General features: G+C 40.9%; 1 protein-coding gene across 19 annotated transcripts in view; it reads right to left on the bottom strand.

Moving 5' to 3' along the window:
- Nucleotides 1-23,158, bottom strand: part of LMBR1 (limb development membrane protein 1) — a 135,416-nt gene that overhangs the window by 48,764 nt on the left and 63,494 nt on the right. For all 19 annotated transcript variants that reach the window (XR_012132017.1, XR_012132018.1, XR_012132010.1 and 16 more), the window contains 4 exons: nucleotides 12,272-12,398; nucleotides 11,763-11,831; nucleotides 10,941-11,005; nucleotides 7,062-7,134 (listed from right to left, as the gene is read on the bottom strand). Coding sequence is in view for 10 of the 19 variants with exons in the window: in XM_036999282.2 (XP_036855177.1) it covers nucleotides 7,062-7,134; nucleotides 10,941-11,005; nucleotides 11,763-11,831; nucleotides 12,272-12,398 (334 nt within the window). In the remaining 9 variants the exon portion in view is untranslated. The remainder of the gene's footprint in view (nucleotides 1-7,061; nucleotides 7,135-10,940; nucleotides 11,006-11,762; nucleotides 11,832-12,271; nucleotides 12,399-23,158) is intronic.

Genomic DNA, 23,158 nt, shown 5'->3' with positions numbered 1-23,158 from the left:
GGCGAGGTTTTTTGAGAAGCAGCAGTCATTAGGTAAAAGGGCACTGAAACCGGGTGGGATAAAAAATACTGAAAGGAGGAAGGCGCGTAAGATGAGGAGTCTGAAGCATCCGGCCAGCCGGGCAAGGGCTTTCCAACGGAGCTGCGGAGGCGAGAGGCGGCTCCAAGCCGCCCGTGAGGCCAGCACTGATGCCGAGCCGTGGGCTACACCACGCTCACGGGCTCTGCACGGAGGCGAGCAGCGCAGCGCAGCGGGAGCCGGAGGGGACACGAGGTCCAGGCAGACCGTCTCCGTGCCTTCCTTCCCCGGCTCCCTCCTTCGGGAGGAGACTCACACAGCACGTCTCTGTGCTGAAGGCCCTGACCCGGCGGGGTAAAGCTTGCAGTGCGAGAGAGAAGAACGGCCAGAGCCGAGGCCCCAGGTGAGTGTGGGGACCAAACGCAGCGCACCAGGGGAGGGCCGGCCCCCACCAGCAGACGGGCAGTTCGGCTTGAGCGCCCGAGACGCAGCACACGCGGGGCAGCCACCGGGAGGACAACAAAATCAAGGAGACAGCTCATGAGACCTGTCGTGGCTGCTTCTGTTTTCTCGAGAAAACAGCTGAAAGCAGGTGGTGAAGAGGCTTGAGGAAAGAGAGGACACAAATAGGAGAAGAGGGGTGAGCTGAAGATACTGGTCCCACATTTAAAAAGCGGGCAGGTAGCTGCGCAGGTGTGAGTGCAGAGATGCCCGGGCTGGCCCCGGCCGCGCATGTGAGGAAGGGGACTGAGCACGTGTGTCCCGGTGGAAGGGGCTCAGGGGAGGGAAGGACGTCCTGAGGTGAACAAAGCCCCCATCCCCACGGTCACCGGAGCAGGAGAGGAGGTGTGGGGGAGGCCGGGGGGCCTATCACACAGGAACTCGTCACTGCCCGAGGCAGGGCCTGTGCCGTGATCGCAGGCAATGAGAGGCTGCGGAAGTCAGAACAGAGAGATCGAGGCACATCCTAGACGCCTGGAAGGTCGTCCATGTGAACACCACGATCGTCAGCAATTATGTGAGGACAGTGACAGGGAGAACAATGGTGACAAGAGCTAGACTCTCCAAGGAGGAAGGAGGAATGACCTGCAGGGAGAGGAGTGGTGAGGAAAGGGAGAAGTGTCGGGGCCTCAGCACAACGGCCGGAGATTCGGGTGTCTGAAAGAACAGAACAAGGTGGCACCTGCCCAAACTCCAGGAGGCGTGAAAGGAAGGAACAAACATGGCCTCCACCTGACGGGCGACGGGAGAGCCAAGCTTCTTCAAGCAAGCAGGTTAAGGCTGAGAGTCTGGGGGTCTCCCTGCTGGGTCAGCACTCACTTCCAGGGGGTCATCACAGGGCTGCAGGAGGCAGGGGACAGTGAGAAATCCACTCAGAAGAGGGATTTTCAGAGCCATGAGGACAGAGGCTGAGCCACCAGGGGCCTGGATACTCCAGGCTCTTATGCTATGTTCAGGAAGGGGGAAAGGGCAAACGCATCCGTCAGCCCCGGCCCCAAGGCAGACAGAGCCTGGCCTCCCTGCCAGGACAGGGTGAGTGCTGGGACATCTCTAGTCCTGCCATGACGGTGCAGACCCCAGGGAGGGGACCTCTGGGCCAATGGCACAGAGCCCTGGGGCCCCCTCCTCTCCCAGAACACATACCATTCCTGCCCCTCCATCTCCTTTTACCAAGTGTTTTAGCTCTAGATATAATCTTACAGGTTCAGACCGTTTTTCTTCTCTTCTTCAATCAACTTGTCTATGATCTTGAGACATCATCTGCACCATGTTTGGAGCTCAGAAGAGCGCAGTAACCAGAAAACGGAGGAGAGAGTGGGGCCAACTGGGAAAACACAGCGGCTTCTTTTAGGAATTGATTCACGCCATTAACAGGATACAGGTTAGCACTAGTTCATCAACACAGTTTGTGAGGTGATAAGAACGTGAACAACAGCACCTCTATCCAGTGCCATCAAGTGTCAAATAGGAACAATGGGGAAGCCACAGGCAGGCACTCCATCAAAAAGCTATACTGGTATTTTCAAAGCCAAGCATAAAAATTCACTCCAGTAATATAATTATTACCACAAGTCAGATTATCCTCCAGAAAAAAAAATTATTCCAATGTAATTGGAATATTAAGTGTCACGTTCTTTTCAGATGACTATAAAGCTGGACTAAGCAACCCACACGCGTGTCCCAAAGATGCCACAAGGCATGTCACAGCCCCACAAACAGCAGGAAAGCACACTCAGTGTCCAGGGGGTATACCACTGCTGTAATTTGTCTTTTAAAAAAATCTCTTACTCTCATCATTCTGCAATTGTTTTTAATAGCCCAGAGTAAAAAAAAAAACCACTGAACTTTAAAAAAGTTTTTTAAATAAAAGTCACAGTTACAACAAAATACTGTTGACACAGTACTAGATTAAATAAAATCCATAAAATTACTTCTATTACTAGGCTTCTATGATCTATACTTACACATTCTTAAAAAACATCAAATTATAAAATTTTTCCCATATTTTCTTCCTCTGCACATACTGATAAACATACTCCGCTGAAGCTCACAATTCACCTATGCCAGTCAAAACGTCCATTCTGCCAGGGAACCATTCATGGTACAAGCCTCTCACTCCCACCCGAGACAACCCACAAGGTTACCGAGCAGCAAACAGCAACTGTCCCAACAAGCCGGGGAAAGGCTCTCCTGCAAAGACCGCAGCGTGGACCGAGGGCACAGCAGTCAGGAGTGGGGCAGGGGCTGGCCAAAAGGGCAGAAACGAAATGACACTTGGCATGAACTACCGTGTCATCCTTATCCTCCCCAAAATACAACATTTCTGTGCTTGTTAGGGTGTTTTGTCTCTTTGGCCTTGGCTTCATTTTATAATACACTTAGCCTTCTGGTAACTGTTTCCTTTTCAATTTCTTTAGATATAAGGAGCCATTTTTTAATTTGAGGAGCCAAAGGATCTGAAAGATTCTGGTCATTTCTCACTGGCAAAGTGAGAAAAGGCTGTATTTCTGGTTTGGTCAGATCAGACTTAATTCTGGAAGCACTATATTTTATACTTCCTGGACCTTAGTCTCCTGATCTATAAGAGAGAAACAGCGTATCTCAGGCTGAAACATAATCCCACACTACAGACAGCAGCTTAACATCTATTCTTTACAATTCAGGTATGTTTATTACACAATAGCATGATTATCTAAATAAGTCAATTATTATAATATTTACTACTTGAATCAAATTATATAAAGGTACAATATTTGATTAAAGTTATAATTCTGAAATTAAATAAGCTTAAATGTTAAAGCAACTTCAATAAAGTTAGAAGAATAAAAGATAGATGCAGTTCCCATCTAAAAATTACTGATACCAAAGTATACAGTATTACTTTAAAGAATCCTGTAGAATAATATGAAATTCTTTGATATAAGAACAAAGCTCTGAATAATATGAAATTCTTTGATATAAGAACAAAATACTTCTGAGTTGATCACTGAAATTCACTATTTGTGATGAACGAGCAGAAAGAGAAATCAGGAAAACAATTCCATTCACAAGTGCATCAAAAAGAATAAAATACCTAGGAATAAACCTAACCAAGGAAGTGAAAGACCTATACCCTGAAAACTACAGGACACTCTTAAGAGAAATTAAAGAGGACACTAACAAATGGAAACTCATCCCATGCTCCTGGCTGGGAAGAATTAGTATCGTCAAAATGATCATCCTTTGAATTTGGTTCATTCATATGCAGTGTAATATTGGTATGAAAATATAAATCACACTGGCATTTTTGTCTTTGATTATTGGATATTTGGTAAACATTCATTTATTTTCAAGAAGATCTTTAATTGGAGTTAACAGTACAGTAAATTTTTGTAAAACTTCCATGACTCAACCAAAGAGCATTGGCAAAGTAGTCATGACATCATTAAATTCACTATTTAATAAATTCTTCTATTTCCTTCAATATGTCTATTAACTTGTAATGATTCATTGTATTTGCATGTACACAGTAAATGATTTAACAACTGTATCCTGGACAGATTTCATGGAGTATGCTTCAGAAGAGTGAGCATAAATATTTATAAGGTGTATCATACAGTGAAACAAAGATATTAAGGAAACATCTGTTCCTTTTTAAAAATTATAATGATCTGATTTTATTACCTAACATTGTTGGAAAACTTGTTAAAAACTGATTTTTTAATAGCTAGCCAAAATTCTTCTTTGACTGTAAAATACTGAAAAATACCTATGGCATGGATTTAATGTTTTAGACCATAAGTGGACAATATTTCTTTGTAAATTAAGAAGCCCTTAGAGTCAAAACATACCCAGAGTACTAAGTGGGCAGTGTCATTTATATCTTGTAACTCATTTCATCTAAAAAAAAAAAAAAAATGGTCGTCCTGCTTAAAGCAATCTACAGATCAAATTCAATTCAATCCCCTATCAAAATACCTACAGCATTCTTCAGTGAACTAGAGCAAATAGTTCTAAAATTCGCATGCAACCACAAAAGACTCCAAATAGCCAAAGCAATACTGAGAAGGAAGAATAAAGCTGGGGGAATTATGCTCCCCAACTTCAAGCTCTACTACAAAGCCACAGTAATCAAGACAATTTGGTACTGGCACAAGAACAGACCCATAGACCAATGGAATAGACTAGAGAGTCCAGAATAAACCCAAGCATATATGGTCAATTATTATATGATAAAGGAGCCATGGATATACAATGGGGAAATAACAGCCTCTTCAACAGCTGGTGTTGGCAAAACTGGACAGCTACATGCAAGAGAATGAAACTGGGTAAGTGTCTAACCCCTTACACAAAAGTAAACTCAACATGGATCAAAGACCTGAATGTAAGTCATGAAACCATAAAACTCTTAGAAAAAAATACAGGCAAAAATCTCTTGGACATAAACATGAGCAACTTCTTCATGAACATATCTCCCCAGGAAAGGGAAACAAAAGCAAAAATGAACAAGTGGGACTATATCAAACTAAAAAGCTTCTGTACAGCAAAGGACACCATCAGTAGAACAAAAAGACATCCTACAGTATGGGAGAATATATTCATAAATGACATATCCGATAAAGGGTTGACATCCAAAATATATAAAGAGCTCACATACTTCAACAAACAAACAAAAAGCAAATAATCCAATAAAAAAATGGGCACAGGATCTGAACAGACACTTCTCCAAAGAAGAAATTCAGATGGCCAACGGACACATGAGAAGATGCTCCACATCGCTAGTCATCAGAGAAGTGCAAATTAGAACCACAATGAGATATCACCTCACACCAGTAAGGATGGCCACCATCCAAAAGACAAACAACAAATGTTGGAGAGGATGTGGAGAAAGGAGAACCTTCCTACACTGATGGTGGGAATGTAAACTAGTTCAACCACTGTGGAAAACAGCATAGAGGTTCCTCAAAAAACTGAAAATAGAAATACCATTTGACCCAGGAATTCCACTCTTAGGAATTTACCCTAAGAATGCAGCAGCCCAGTTTGAAAAAGACATATACACCCCTATGTTTATCGCAGCACTATTTACAATAGCCAAGAAATGGAAGCAACCTAAGTGTCCATCAGTAGATGAATGGATAAAGAAGAGGTGGCACATCTACACAATGGAATATTATTCAGCCATAAGAAGAAAACAAATCCTACCATTTGCAGCAATATGGATGGAGCTAGAGGGTATTATGCTCAGTGAAATAAGCCAGGCCGAGAAAGACAAGTATCACATGATTTCACTCATCTGTGGAGTATAACAACAAAGTAAAAACTGAAGGAACAAAACAGCAGCAGACTCACTGAACCCAAAAATGGACTAACAGTTACCAAAGGGAAAGGGACTGGGGAGGATGGGGAGGATGGGTGGGAAGGGAGGGAGGGATAAGGGGGAAAACAGGGTATTATGATTAGCACACATAATGTAGGGGGATGGGACATGGGGAAGTCAGTATATATACAGAGAAGACAAGTAAGGATTCTATAGCAACTTACTATGCTGATGGACAGTGACTGTAATGGGGTATGTGGGGGGGACTTAATAATAAGGGGAGTTTAGTAACCATAATGTTGCTCAAGTAAAAAAATAAAAAATTCACTGATTGTAATAGAAGAAATCAGGTATATTTCTTTCTATTTCTCAGTATTTCATACTTAAAGTACCTTCCATTTCATACCTACTCTTGAATTATGATCCTTAAATACAGTCAGCTATTAATAATCTGATCTTGGTGGTGGGTTTCCACTATTAAAAAAAAAAAACTTTGTAAGAGAAGAGTATAGGGTAGAAATCACTTAGGTGAAATCAAAAGAAAATTAACCCAAACTATATCATTTCTCTGTTAAACCATGTAATTACTCTTTTCTTCATTGGCTCTTCATCTGAAGCCAAAAAGGACCAGTAATTAAAATTTGAACTTTAACATCTTTGACATACATACTTGGTTTCAGCTGAAAATGAAGAGCATTCTCAAATAACAAAGATCCTAAGCACAACTTAAGAGAGTCAGATTTGGCACCTACTGTCAAAGAAACACCTCTTTAAACATTAAAGATCTCAGCATGAGAGAAATGAAGTGGGCTATTAGAGTCACTAAGACAACAGTTTCTGTAACGCGTAACACTCGGACACATCAGGACTGGTAGCGGGGCTGCACCCTGGTGGCCAGCGTCTCAGAGCAGAGCTGGCCGTGCTCCACTGCCGCTAACTTCAGGTGGGGAAGGACGGTGACTTCACTGAGCGCCGCTGGTCTAGGGCACCTTCCACCACTGGGAAATTCACAGGATGCTCTGGAGTCCTGACCTCCTGCACCACACAAGGCACAGAGAGCTTGTACTTCCCCCTCAAATTACCTGTCTATTTTTTTGGAGAGCAAGGTACAGGCTTTTATTTAGAGATAAAGTGAGAGGACAGAGCTCCCGGCTCACGCTAGGAGGGGACAAGAGAGTCCCTACCTGTCTTTTTTTAATTAAAGAATTTTTTACCCTGCTCTAAACATGTAATATATACGTACCATTTAGTCGTCTCTGGAGTGCTTCTTCTTCTAGGGTAATAATATAAATTTGTTCATCCAGGTCTTCAAGAATCTAAATTTGAAGATCAAACTATTTAATAATACAACATTACAAAACTAGTGCTTATGAGAATATTTAGGCTATTTGGCCTATAATTTTTAAAACCTTTTCAAATTACTAGGAATCTGAAATAAAAATGCTCAAATATTTTATTTGCAAATTAAGTAAAAATATTTTAGAATATAACTAAACACATCAAAAATTGATTATCACACAATCTATATACATTTAAATGGGATAGTTTTTAAGTTTAAAGGACTAAGGAACCCTAGAGTTTTCTCACTGGCAAATACATGAAAGAATTCTAAACATCCAAAAAGCTGAAAATAGTAATACCTCTTTATGCTCAAGTCAGTATTTTGGAACCAAAAGAAACAGATCACCCAGTTCAACACTGGCTTCTCATTTATATTTACCTACGTAACGTTTAAAACAAGAAATTCATAAACTCAATTACTACCATGCAATATTTTCCATTTACGTCATCTTTATAAAGATTTTCTCTAAATATTGAACACTGGTATTATAAAAATCACCCTATAGGCAGGACCCTAGAGGAATACGTGCTTATATATACACCACTCACTACCATGCCGCAAAATGCTAGAAAAAAACAATCACCAAAAAACCATTAACCAATAACCAATTATTCGGGATATTATCTGCATGGTCTTCAAAACTGATAAGATCTAAAATTCGTTTCACTCTAGCTGTGTTAACAGAGCTGTCCTTCCTGAGATGACCCTAAGTATCTTGCTAGCTCTGGAGAAACTCTGAAAGTAGTCCAGAGCTGATATCAATATTCTGTATCATTCAAAGCCAAACTACTTATTACCAGCAAAACTGCAAATTGTGAAGAGCTGATGGACAACACGAGAGGACAGACACCCTATATATGTATACCTTTCAGCTCCTGGGTGAGCTCTTTTCAGAAAAAGGAGTCTCAAATAGTACAATCCCTATTAGGTATCAAATTTGCAGAATTTATATAAAATTAACTTAAAGCAATCCAATCACTTCCAGTATTTCAATAAAAATTGATAATCTCCTATGGCCTAGTGCTGATGACAAAATAAAATAATAAAATGAATAAATAACAATAATAAATAAATATAAGAAAAGATGACTACCCTGTGAGTGAAGATGAGTGGAAGGAGAGGACCTGAGCAGGCACCAGTAAGGGCCTCCCTAAGGAGGTGACATCTGAGTCCTGAACGAGAAGAATGGGGTGACCTGAAGGCACCGACTGGCACAGTGCACTGGGAGCTAGAAACCCAAGACGGACAGACCCTACACATGAGAGGCAGGACTGTACCTTTGTCTCCTTCCCATCGAGGTTCCCACTACTTTCCACTGTGTGCATTGCTATTGACAGCATTTAATTTTCTGAAAGACTAGCACATACAAAAGGGTTGCTCTGGCTGTGCAAACTGCCTAGTAGTGGCCAACCACTACATCGAAGTCCTGGTGGTGAATGACAGTGAGTGGTACACAGTTATCTGTGCTAAGTGCACACATGCATGACCCCCTTGGTCCTACAATACCTTGAAAGCAGACTCTTATCACCCCATCTTGTAAGACTCTAAGAAACAAAGGTTTGGCAAAAAAAAAAATTACATGCCTCTGAAGCCTAATTCTCTTAACCGCTCTGGGCTCACAGAGACCTAAATATCAGTCGGACAGAGTCCCTGACCTCAAAAAGTACCTATTCTAGTGTCAAGGACAGAAGTGACGAATTCAAAAAAATCATTACAGGATTGAAATAGAGGTCACAACTGAAGCTGAAATAAAATGTTTCAAAAGTTCAAAGGAAGGTATGTGGTGGGGACTTGATAATAGGGGGAGTCTAGTAACCATAATGTTGCTCATGTAACTGTACATTAATGATAACAAAAATAAATAAATAAAAGTTCAGAGGAAGGAAGATTCCCAACTTCCAGTTGGGGAGAAAAAACTTTGGTAAGTGTTTCTGAGGGTAGCAGCATCTTACCTGATAGGTTAATTCACGAAAAGGCAATTGATCAGAGGAAACTACAAGCAAAATGAACAGGTGTAGAGGACTAGAGCACACTCAGCAATAAAGCGGTTCAATTACTCCGGAGTCCATAGCAGGTGAGAACGGGTCCAGCACCCAGGCTCTGAATCCACCCTCTGGGTTCAAATCCCACCCCATCCTCACAGATGGGTGAACTTGGACAAGCAACTTAATCTCCCTGAATTGCAGATAATTCAGCCATAAAATAAGAATGCCACTACCTAACTTATGGGTTTATCATGAGAATTAGTTGAAATTATGTGTGTAAAATGTAGTACTCATCATAAGCATACAGCCTATACTCAATTACTCAATAAATAACCATTATTATTGACATATTATTGAACAAAAAAAGAGGCAACAATAATTAAAGTATTGAGATATTGTTAATAACACACAAGTTTTGGGAAAAAAATCAGCTTTTGGAGAGGAGATACTTAAGTAGTTTGGGCTTCTATGTTGAGTTTTCAGCTCCATGGAGTATTCAATTATTGCACTAAAATGTCCTGTAGTTTGTTTTCCTTGCCTGTTTCTCACTAGAATTGGACATTTATAAGTGGCAGAGGTGGTTAGGAAAACACAGAGAGCAACTTAGGACCAAGGACAGAACTTAAATCATTTGCCTATATTTGGGGGGCAGGAAATAGAAGTGGAAAAAGACCAAAAAAACAGAGTATCAGGAAGAAACTAAATTAATGAAGTGTCACAAAACTACTTTAATAAGGAAGTGAATTTCAAGATCTGACAGCATGTGTATTGTATCTGAGTGTGTGTGTACATTTATGTAACAAGTAAAATATCCAATTTTCTTTTAAAAGAAGATATGAAGAGATTGTCATTTATGAAAAATAAGCATTTGCTAACAGAGTATCTGATATATTTCCTCAATTTTTTCCCTTAATGACACACTCTAATAGGGAAAACAAACATGTCCATAATAATTTAATAAGCAGTACTAGCAAAATGCAAACAAAGGGGAATATAAGAAATGCAGAGGAAGAAGCTAAACTAGTTTAATTTAAAGACCCTGGTGAGGCTGGGTTCAAAGGGAGGCAATGCCTGCAGCCGATACGAGAGCAAACACTCAGGAGCCGTCCAGTGGCCGCGGCAGGCGAAGGCCCTGGACAGGCCAGCGGGCTGCGTCGGGGGATGAATTCAGTTTGGGACAGGCTGTGAAAGGCGTTGGAATGTGTGAGTGGTGTGGACTTGAGTTCGTAGGCAATGAGGATCTGTGAAAATAATATAAGTGGCAAATTCCCTAGATGTAGCTTAGAATTCTTTTCATATGATTAAATATTTGACAGAACAGCTAGAGGCCAAAGAAACTTAGGAAAAATATCACTAGAATTAACTACCAATTGAAAACCATTTAAAAATGAATATAATTTTTTGAGTATTTCTGAGATTAAAGGGAAAAGTATAATTTGGTTAATCAAGATATAATATGCAAACAAATTTTCAGAAACATAATTGCTCTGTAAATCGAAGGATGTATGTGGTAAATTTTGAAACATAATAGAGTAACTGATATAAGGTAATAGATACCTAAAACACCTGAAAATATCTATAAATTTTGCCCTAAAATTTGCTAGAGGAATTTTTACCTGGGTGTTTATAATTAGTATTTTAAGAGCAAAAACAGTTTCCAAAGATGAAAAAGATTAAAATGAAAACAATAATCTTGGTCATAAACCCAAATGCTAGAATGCTAGTTCACAGACTAAAAGATATTCAAATGCAAGTGCATTTACTTCACAAGCAGAATGGCCCCAACGGCACTTACTGTGGGCTTCACCAGCAGCTGGCCCATCACGGTGAACATGCGGGACAGGCCCACGGGCGTACACACTGCAGGGAAGAGGCCGACAGAGAACGCTTACCGCACGGTTTAGCAGACAGCCGCTAATCCCAAAGAAAGCAAACTCAAAGACAACTGTTTTAGAAAAATTCTGGTCTTAAATTTAGGTTCTCTCAGTGTTTATCAGAGGGCCCTTCGACATCCCAATAAAGAAGCGAGAGGGGACGGCAGGCAGAGGAACGGAGGTACGTGAAGACTACCTAAGGCTTAGGATATGTGGGACTCCAGCAGCTACACAGTAATACATATTTTCACTTACAAGAAATTAAAGAAAACCAAGTAAAGAACAGATTAAATTTCAAGTACAGTGGAATTAAGACCAGACAATAATATCTAAAAGTGACAACCATAAAATTAAATCCTTTACCTACATTTATCTGCTTATACTACCCCTGATATATGTTGTGATCTCTCAAGTAAAGCTAAACAAATTTTGAAATAAAAACTACAGATTCACCGAACAGAACTCCACCATTGCATCCAAGAGTAGACTCCAGAGTTGTGAGGTGAACATGTATGTATATGTCTCTCAACCCTGTGGAGGCTTTCCTTAGAGAACACAAGTATCTTATTATTTCAAGGTTTCAGTTTATCAATATTTATTTTGAACATAAAAAATACATTACAGGCCAACCTTAAAAAAATCCCCAACCTAGTAAGGAATCTCGTTGGCAAACTTCCCTAAAGTTTTCTGTAACACAGTGCAACTCTAGTTTCCTACCAATATTAAGTCAGAAATATACTTACAGAGAAGTAACAAACAGCCCATCAATGATATACAGGAATATAAATAGGGCAGGTAGAACTCCCAGAGATCTATAAAAAATGTAAATATATTAGTGAATCCAAAATAGTGTACATTAAGATATAGACTGACTATAAACTAGTGAATGTTAAACATTGTAATTGCCATTCAAGTCTGCTAAACCATGTGATTTCTAAATTTTATGATAAAAAGATCTAAAATAGAAGAACAGGAAATAACCTTTTTGTAAAACCTGTTTGGAGGGAGAAAAAAAGGCTCCATGGAATTTTAAGAACAGAAACCAATTAACAGAAAAAATCTGAAAAGCTGCTTACTCATTCTGCATATAGGGAACATATGACATGCATTTCTTAAACATGCTGAAGACTCCTTAATTAACAACAAGGATCAACTACACAAAGAAGTATCAAAATGTCTCAGAAAGTGAATGTCCTTTAGTGTCCCAAACTTAATCCCGTTAGACAAGCTGGCTTAAGCAGGTCAGTGGTACCATACAGAGACTCCATGCTTGCCGCGTCGTTGTCGACCAGCGCTGAGGCGACCCACACCATCCCCAGAATCAGAGATGCCAGGAGGACAAGCATGACCAGAGTTTCCAAAATTCGGGCTCGGATTCCCTGAAAAATATAATAGGGATAAATTTTCAATAGTGCATTTCACCTCATGAATAATTACGTTTCTGTCTATATGACAGCATAAAAATTCTTTGGAAAGGAGGAAACTCGTATTTACTAGCAGGACAACAACATTAAATGCTTACAGTCTGTAATGTTCAGACTATTTTCAAAATTATGTAAAATACCATTTTTGAACAAAGTACCAAAAGCATTCTTTATAAAAACATTTTGCAGAACCATTTTAAATTACTTTCCACCAACGAAGGAGATCATCACATTTATCTGTGATTCTGATCAAGGGAACAGAGGCTAACTGAAACCTACAGCCGAAGGGCATGGTGAACAGCCGGCTTGGGGAAGCACCACGCGCCGGCTCCCTGGGGACAGCGGTGTGGAGGCAGCTCCCGCTGCCTCCAGAGTCGCCGGTGCGCACCCGCAGAACTCCAAGGCAGCCCCACCTGAGCCTGTACCAGTTATATGCCACCCTTTCTCCAAGTTAGGTACAACTTTCATTAACCCACGAGGTTGGAATATAATAAAGAATCATTATGCTGAGTTTTGTTTTAAATATAAAACAAATTCTGACTTCAGGCCAGATTTTTAAACTCGACACCTACTGAACAAGGTAAAAAGAAAAAACCTTATTTATAAGTTACCAACCAACTGAATCTGCACCTAAATGACAAATCAATGAGTCAACTGATGAACTGACTTTATACTGTGATGCACTTAGTCTACCTCTAACAACAAAATTGTTATTTCCATGTTTCAGTAAATCGTGTAATTTTTCTTCCACATTAAAACAAAGATGAGTTATAAAGATCCAAGACATACACTTATTTCACTTTCACCCTGTTATCTGTCAATTTCCAAATTAAAGAGAGAGGCTGCGCTTAAGTCAGAGCACCACAGTCCCTGATTCAAATGAGGAGAGAGGACATCCTGAAATCACAGCAGAAGAGCCTGCAGCCCCCAGGAGCACTCGGAGTCGAAGGGTCTTTTCCTGAGGGCCCAGTCTTTCCATGGGGCTGCCCGAGCAGATGAGAGGTGCACAGGAAATGGGCGCAGCTCACAGCAAGGGAGGCTGTACTCTACTTAACAGAAGATGTGACTCAAGTGAGATAAAACATCAACAGTCCCAAAACACACTAGTAAAATAACACCTAGTTCAGAAAAACTCTCCAAACCTGCACTTCACAACTTTGAAAACATTTTGGATACCAAAACATGACCACCACCTTTTAATGGTGATTTATTTTCTTTTCCTTCTAAGTAATAATTTTTTTCCTAAGCAAGGTTCTTTTTATTACATATTAAATATTATGTGAAAAGCCTTTAAACAGTACAGATAGAAAGAGTAAGTGCTTTGGGGTGTATGTGTTACACCTTCTCAGCTTTGTCTCCTCCTGCCTCCGACCAGGCCACAGAACATAAGGGCTCCCAAAGCACATAACACATGTGTTGTAAGTGTTATGATATATGAGTTAAATAGTGTAACCATGTTATATCAACTCAACAGGAGTGCTCCTTGGAACCATTTGAGACCCACTGTCCAAAAACCTGTGTTTTAATAATCTCTGCTACAATGATTATATTAAACAATTATAACTATCAATAAATAGAATGTGTTGCAATGACAATAAATTTTGGAGACTCAGGCACCATGTACTTACACACTTGCGCTGGTATTTTGGTAAGAAATACTTCTTGGCAGTTAAATTCGTTCTTCTTCAAATTTCTCTACATTGGGAGAGTCTGTTCCAGGGTTCCTCCCTCCCATTCCTGTACATCTCACAAGCAGAGGCAGGGGCAGCCTCGTCTGGACTGTCTTTTCAAGGGCATTTGTAGAGCAAGCCCTTGGAGGATAGAGACAGTCTCTCTGAAGGAGAGTAAGTCTGTTTACTGTCCAGTATGAGAAAGATGATGTCCCCCACAGAGCAAAAGGCAGAGAGGCCTGCTTGAACCCATTATAAATAATGTGTTTCCTAAACTTGGGATTTCTCGGCTGTGACATGAGCCCACCTTGAAGGCAGCCTCCACCCGGGTAGGGGTCCCCCTGCAACTAACAGGAGCAGGAAACCTGTGCACTTTCCCTGCTCTGAGTAATGAAGCCATCTGTCTCTGGCCCAAGAGTCTCACATCTGTGACCAGCACCCACAAACCTGGCAGACTGACTTGTCAGCCCCTCACAGAGCTGGACAACTCTGGTGGGAAGCTCAAGGGTGGGAAACTCACGCAGCTTTCTGGAGGAGGGTAAGTGCAATGGGAAGACTCCAGGATCCAGCAGAAAGCACCTTCGCCCGGGTGGCAGGCAGCTGGGGGAAGCAGGGTCCCCAGCACCCAGCCGGGCTGGCGTCTATCCAGAGGCTGAGCTGGGGACAGCCCGCCAGTGGCTTGGTGCAGCCCGTCTCCCCTGAGCAGAAGCAGGCAGGGGTGCTGGTGCGACAGTGTAACAGCAAGCCCTGCAAAGCCACCTCAGAGCACTGCCCTACCTCTAGGACTAGTTACAGGGACTTTTTTCTTGCATATTTTTTGCTTCTCTCTGTTTTCCAAATTTTCTAGAATTGGTGGATATGACTTACATGAGAAAAACCAATGTTTTAAATTTTCACCTTTTTTCTAAAAGAACTCCCAAGAGATTGCCACCCACAAAAATAACTGTTTACAAGTATTCAACTTCAGTTTAGGAGGCAGGCAGTGTAGTGAGCTAGTTAAGAGCCCCGACTTCAGCAGCAGACAGCTTGGGTGTCAACCCTGGCTCATCGCTGACCAATTGTATACCACCAGGCAAACTACTAAACCTCACCGTGCCTCAGTTTCCCCCTTTGTAAAATGGGTTTACTAATAACATCCCTACTTCGTGGAATTGGTGTATCAAATGAGTCAATCTACCTAGTGCCTGGTGCTCAGTAAGCATACCAGGAGGGCTAACTGTAATGGCTCAAATTACTGCCTCTCCTTTAAAATCTGCAAAGCTGCAGCGGTGGGGTGGGTGGGTAGGGTGGCATTCATCTCTTGTGTTTCTGAATGAAATTCACACCACCATCTAAGGCCAGCTTATCACCCTCTCCCCATCTCTGGCACCTGCCATCTACAGATCTGTGACAAACAATCCCATCCTTTTTCAGGATGTGAGTACCTGGTCCACAAGTGCTTGTCATACCCCCTGGGAACACACAAGCACCCAGTGAGACCAGTGAACTCACCCTCCACCCTACCACTGCCACGCCCAGGCGCACTGATCTGGTTCCATAATCTCTCAGGCCTGCGTCTAAGGTCCCAAACTGTGAGGCCGCTCCCTCTCCACACGCCCCCTCTTCCTCCCGGCCACTTTCAGTCCTCAGCCTCGCTCCATATCCTCTCCCCGTAACCTCCGCTCCCTTGACCCACCCACCCCTCATCAGTCTTGTTTCCACTTGCCTAAATCCTATGATGAACCATATACTTTAATGACAAGCCAGGATCAATATTCCAGTATTCCTGGCCCCTCTGACTTTCACCAGATTAGTTTAGTTCCACTGGTAGCTTACTCCTTGAATGATCAGCCCTGTGAAAGAAATCTACAAATCATGAGAAACGTTTGCTACCACATTTCAAAGTGAGCCCTCAGTGCTACCTGGAATCCATGCTGCTCTCCGGCTGACCACCAAGCCCCTCAGTGATTCTTAAATGTCTTCCTTTCCCTGATCCTAATCTCATCCCCACTTTCTTGCAACCACAGCTGACCTCTCCTCTCCCTTAGTAACACAGAGCTGGGCGGCCTGCCAGGCCCTGAGCTTCTTCCCCTTCCCCCTCTGCTTCTGTCTGTCCTTATTTCCTTCATTCAATAAAGGAAAATATATTAAATCCCTCTCCTCCCAGGGCTCAGCCTAGAGGCTCAGCCTCCCACATGCTCCATCGGTGTCTCTCAGACCTCAGAATGCTTCAGGGTGACCAAGGGGCTTGCTGACCCCTGCGCCCCAGCCCACGCTGGTGCTCAGCCAGTTCTGATGCTTACCGTCCATGAGACAGACTGCTCAGTTCTGCCCCAGCTCATCTTGCCTCCCATGGGCCAAGCACTCTGAAGTTTCTATCTTTAGTCCAAACCTTACCACTGGGGACCAGATACATGCATCCCAACTGCCCTGTCCCCTAAGATTTCTTGCAGGTACCTGAAACTTAATTCTAATGTCAAGCTCATCATTCCAGCCCCTAAACCTGCTCTTCAGTGCCACATGCCTCAATAAATCCATTCTGGGGTACTTGCCACTTTGGAAACAAGGAATCCTTGTCTCCTCCTTACTTGCTGCACTCCACCCCACCCACTCAACACACCCTGGACCCTGATTCAGCCAAAGACCAAGTCCTTCTGATTTAACTGTGCAGTTACAACTCAAGTCCACCCACTTCTTGTACTGTCACCATGCCCACCTTGCCTGGACAGCTCCCTGGCTTCCCACTAGTGCTCCTACATCCAGACTCATGTCTCTCCCCGACTTGTCGCCTACATGGCAGTAGGAATGCGATCTTTTCAAAATGCAAATCTGATCACATTACTCTTAGTCATAACTTGCTAACAGATTCATTATTGCAGCAACAAATTATTAAAGTTGTATCTCATTAGCACCATTCTCCAACCAACCAAGGTGGTACACAGGCATATGTAGTTGTACCTTGCTCTTTCTTCTGCTGTTTAGAAAGTGCACAAAGTAATTATAGATGAAAGAAAACAAGTTATTTATGATTTAATATCATGATAGAAATGTTCTATTCTTTGCTATCCAGTAAGATAGTGACTAGCCATATGTGTTTATCAAGAAATTAAAATGTGGCTACTGGGACTGAAGAGGTAGTTTTAGTTTAAATTATTTTACATTTATAGCCACACATGGTTAGTGGTTACCACAGTGGCCAGGGCAGACTACTAACAGTATGCTGCTAACAGATCTCATTCAAGCACTTCTATACTCTTCAGGTAATTTCTGGTCATTTCTATAAATTTAACCTTGATATAAAAAATCTTTGAAAAATAGCTTGGTTACAGTAACGTCCTCACTTAATATGTTATCACCCTTAGTGTTTTAAGTGGCATTTATGTCAAAAAGAGGAAATCTACTACAAAAATCAAAAACTACCCCCTTTTATTTACATTAAGAAAGATAGTAAAAAAAAAAAACAAAAAAGCAAAAGACAAAAAGACAAAAAAAGAAAAACAGTATTTAACATGCTGCCTAAGTGTAAGTACAGCCCTGTCAAAAGTGATACTAACATTAAAGATCCACCTACTCACATTTCCTTGTAAACTTTCCTCATAAACTGTGCATTTTAAAAAATTATATGTGAACAGTTTTCCTAAGCAGACACAAGCTATACAACTCCAAGAGGATGCTTTTTCTACTCTGGACATATGAATGGGATCAAGAAGAAATGTTTAAATGTACACTACATGCTTTAGCAGTCAACTAAGAAATATTTAACAACAAAAAAACCCCTTTGCAGTCAAGTCATATTACCTGTTCAAACACTGATTTCAAAATGATCAGTATTTCTTTTGAAAGACAGTAAATAACTCACAAAAAGAAATCTGCTCACTTTGAGCTATCAATCTAAGTAAAAACTAAATTGGCAATATTATTCTTAAAGAACAGGCTGCCACAGAGCAAACCACCCAAATTATTGAATATAAATATGCCTGTTCATGAAATACTTGAAGATAATGATTAGTATGAAATAACTTATTTGGACTTCATTCACTAGGAGGCAAGGACAGTTTTCCTTCTAAATTTATTCTGTTTGTGGTTAAATGAGAAAAAAAATCAGTCCAACTTGAAATCAGTTAAGTGTTACATGATAAACTTTAGCAAAACCAATAGAAAAACATAATAAATTTGCTCACTAAATGCAGTGTAGAAGCTTTTCCACTTGCAAAACTTCAGGATAGAGAGAAGAGGTGATGGGGCCATGTATCAGCAAACTTCATTCACTGCTGACCGGCTTGTCCAAGAGTCAGGAACAAGGAAACTGTTATCACTACCTTTCCTGAGACCATGAAAATACTACAATACCTGAAGAGTACAGGCTTTGTGGCATGTAATATGAAATATTTTTGAACTTTTGTATGTGATGCTGCCTGCAAAATAATGAAAAGCACTGTGAGAGCTTTTATCACTACCATTAATCACCAGCAGGACAGCATATAAGCAAAAAAATACGCCTACTGCTCATTTTTCCATTAAGAGTCAGAATCAGGAGCTAGGAAGCCCCAAGGGGGAGGCTCCTATCAACCCTATTCTTGCATCCACTAAGCTGAAAGATGTGCCAGATGTCAGGGGGATGTACTGAAATGCCCTGCAAACAATGAAGTGACAAGACATCATCAGGAAGACGACTCCATTGTTCATCTGAAATAGTAAGATAGTCTCCCAAATATACCGCCACACAATTATGAAAACTTCTACTTATCAGCAACAGTCATGCATCCCTCACATAACTGTGAATGTTATACACTGTTATATTATGTTATACATTTACTGGGATTTCATGAAATTTATAATGTTTTTATCCTAGTACGAATACTTATTCTAACCCCTCCAAAAATAAGTTACCTTAATGAAACTCCATCCCTTTTATTAAAATCATAGTGCAATAAGCACTCAATGTACTAGTTAAAAACACCATCAAAACAAAGTATTTTCTTTCTGCTAATGAAGCACTATATTATTTTTAAGAATTTAAGCTATATAATTAATTGCAATAGTTTCATATTAGTACGATTTTGGAAATCACAACTATCTCTACATTGTAACAGTTTAAATTAAATAGGCTCCTAAAGACTACAACACATGTAGACCCGTAGATTTCTTTCTAGGTTTAAATAAGTACTGAATGAATAAAGCCTAAACACTAAAATAGTTACGATATAATTGCATCTTGAAATTTTCAAGCTGGTCAGTTCTAAATTTAATTGCTCTGTACTGAACATCAATGAGGTTGAAAATTACAATGTACTTACAAAAGCCCTAACAATAAGCTGGTATGTTTCTATGGTGATGAACATTTAAACAAGATTTTGCCTGTACATCTTGACCTCTTGGAAGGTATGTAAACACCACTTTATAAACTAGGTCTCCACCCATCAGGAAAGCCTGGGAAAATTTTCTCTGTTCACAGACCATTTAAAATAAATATCAAGCCATTGCTTTCATTTGACAAAAAGGGTCTCTTAGTGACATTAAGATAAGGTTTGCTCAGCACAACATCAAGACTGAACCAAACATACGTGCAGTCATCTGGGGGAGATTGAAAGAAGCACTAATAAAGAACAGAAAATAAAAGCAGGTATTATTTTAAACCATGAAAAAACTACAAACAAGTACTTCTAGAGTGTCAAACATTTCCCCTTTTTTCCCCAAAGTAATTGTTAAGAGTATGGACGGTTTTGGTCCCAAGTCAAAGAAAACAGCTTTGCAGAGAGCTTAGTTAATATCAATATTTTATGGTCTACTATATGTACACATATACTGTATATATACTTATTTAATGTAGTCTATATAAGATGGAAAAATTAAAACTGTAAGATGCTCAAGTTATTAAAGCTTGAAGAAAAGAATTTTAGAATAAGTTAAAATAAAAACACTAACACCGCTAGTTCATTTAACTAAGATGGTCACTGCATTCAAATTTATGGGTAGAAATTTCTCATGACATTAGACAGAAATCCTCCATATTGCAAGTAAATAATAATACAGCAAGTTTCCAATATTAAGTGAAACAACTTAACTATGAAAGTCTGTAGGGACTTTGTATCAAAACTTTAAAACATAATTCCAAGGAAAAAATTATTTCTCAGTACACTGATTCACATCAAAATAATTTAATGGTTAGCCAGTAAGGATCTGTAACTCTAGGGGGGTAAATCCCGGGGCAAAATACCTTTGAAACCGAAATCAATCAAACGGAGAAATAAAGTGGGAGAAACCCGTTTATTCTTACAAGCAGTCCACCTCTGCTCTCCCGTGTCTCTGGTGACCTGGCTGCAGAAGAAGAGGCCCCACCGAACCTCTCCGGTTCATGTAAGCCCTTCCTTGCCCATGCAATTACCTACTGATATGGAGATGGACTACTTCTCTCCACCCCTTGTAAACACCTATTGTGAGGCCATGCAGAAAGCCAGGCAAGAGGTTCTGGAAATATTGCAATTTTACCCACAGATCTTTTCTCCCATTCCTGTTGTAATAATTCTTTATCAACTTCACAGAAATGGAGGCAATGGGAACTAATATTTGCAGAACTCCTACCAGTTGCTATATATATGTTCTTGGAGATTTTCTTACTTTCTTAAGAATTCATCTATGCATGAATAATACAGGATGTTTGTTATATAGTTAAGTCTTTGACTTGGTCCTATTTAACAATAATACATGCTATTTAATTTCCTTTAAACTTAAGAAAACTCCTGAGTTGACATCAAACATCATATAATCAAACCCAAAGCCTGATGCATAAAGTATAAAGACTAAAGTTCCTCTATGCATTATAATTCATAATACTTTTTAAATGAACATCTACAATTTTTTTAAAACTTACGTATTTTTATAATCTTCATGTTTATTTCTACATACTGAAGTAAGACTTCAGTTGTTTACAAGTGTTTCTCAATAACATTCAAGGCCCAAACTGTCCATTTTCAATAAGTAAAACCAAACTGGATATAATTATTATTTAATTTTCTCTGAAAAAGTAAATTTTGTTAATTTGCATTAACTTTGAAGTTCCAGGGCCACTGACATGCTAGAAAGTCCAGGTGAACCAAATGCAGACCCTATAGCTGGTGAAGAGTCACTGGGCGGCTATGCAGAATCATTCAAACCCAGCGCCCCTATGTTTATAATATTTAAACAATCACCCATTTTGGCATCAGTTAAATAACACATGACTACGAGTTTTTAAAAACAGAAACATACAATGCTTGAAACCACTGTGGTGGCCTGTGGGGCTCAGCTGAAAGACTTGGACAAGCACTGGAAGCACGAGCACGTGCCCTTCTCCCCACTAAGGCCTGGCAAACTCAACCACACACGTCCACTGACTCTCAACATGTTCTGTTTTACAGGACAGATATGTATATTGAGTGATTTTTTAAAAAAATACAACAGTATAAGCACCTATGGAAATGAACTGTAGGAAACCGTCTATAATCTCTAGGAGATCTGACAACTATTTGGTTGGTAAATACTAACACAGGGGAAAAAAACCTCTGCAGATTCTAATACCAGCTCTGCCACTATGTATCCTGGAAGTTTCATAAAAAATGAGGCTTCAAGGCACTATCGATAAAATATGTACAATAAAACTTGCCTTAATTACCGAACAGATTAAATGAAATAAAATGCATGAAAATAGTTTAAAAACAATAGAATACTAAAAAACATGAGTCTTTAACACCTGGCTTGAAGGGGAAAAAAAAGATGCTATCTCCTATTCTATCTAAGAATCAGACTTGGCGTGTAAGGTATTAGGCTGACAAAATAAATATTAACACTACTCTCAAATTTTACTTTCACAATTCACCAATTGACATCACAAGGGAACACTAGCAGCTGTCCTCACAGCTCAGAGGCCTGGAGCCCAGGAGGTGTGACGACATGTGGGGAACAGACCTGCAGAGGGAGGAGCTGAGAAGCCAGAACTACAGTCGGGAGGAAGTTCAACTGCTAGACAAGCAGCCCTTGAAGGGAATGGCCAGGAGGAGGAAGGGGGTCAGATCCTGGCATGTAGTCCGAGTACCACCAAGCACGCTACAGCCAGCTGAGCTCCATCTCAGGAAGGGACCTGGCACTACCAGTCCCACCCAACGGGCAAACAAAGCAGTGACTGTGGGGCTCGTTCCTGACACACTGAATCCCAGAACTAAACAGCTAGCTGATCAACTGAGGAGGTCCGGGTCTGCAAACCAAGCTACGGATGGTCAGGATTCTTCATGTGTGAAGAGCCTCATTACAAGGGAGCCTGAAGGTTCTGGACCAAAGTAATGTGAACTCCCACTCGTATGCGTGGAGGTTCTGCGACACCCTGAAAGCTAACAGTGCAGAGACCCCTGGCCATTCCCCTCCAGAAGGGGCTGAACTGATGTGCTTTTAGATCCTCTCTAGGACAAATCACTGGGACCTAAGACCTACTTAGCTTTCACGCTTTATTTTCCCTGTACAACAACTCTGCATTATGCTACATACACATATTTGAGAATATGACAGTAAATATGAGAAAAGGCACATCTACAGTCACAATACAACTGTAATCACTACTGCAGGAGGAGGATGCAGGTCATACCGGGAAGGCAGGAAGGCCCTCCCAGCAGGTAGCGCTAAGGACAGGCACCAGCAGGCAGAAGAGAGGGCTTCTTGGCAGAGGAACACCACATGGAGAGGTGGGGCTACGGGAGAGCCTAGACCCTCTAGGTGAAGAGCTCAGTGCGATACAGACCCGTAGAGAGGGGAGCCTCGTGAGAAATGCGGCCTCGAAGGCAGACTGCAGCCAAATTTCCAGAGGGTTTTACATGTAATGTTACAAATTTTAGACTTCATTTTGTTGGCAGTTAGAAGATACCAAAAGATGTTATGGAGAGGGTCACATGACACTTTTAAGGAAACTGCCAGAGGCTGTGTTGAGGCTACTGTGTGTGGGAATACGACCGGAAGCAGAAAAGGCAGGAGGGCAGCGGACTGAATGACCCAAGCGAGAAACGAGGAAGCCTCGAGTGAGGTAACTCAGGAGAAGTCACT

This window comes from Manis javanica, chromosome 6 (assembly GCF_040802235.1).
Source record: "Manis javanica isolate MJ-LG chromosome 6, MJ_LKY, whole genome shotgun sequence".
NCBI classification, from domain to species: Eukaryota; Metazoa; Chordata; class Mammalia; order Pholidota; family Manidae; genus Manis; species Manis javanica.
The sequence above is the reverse complement of the archived record's forward strand: the minus strand, read 5'-3'. Positions and strand labels throughout refer to the sequence as shown.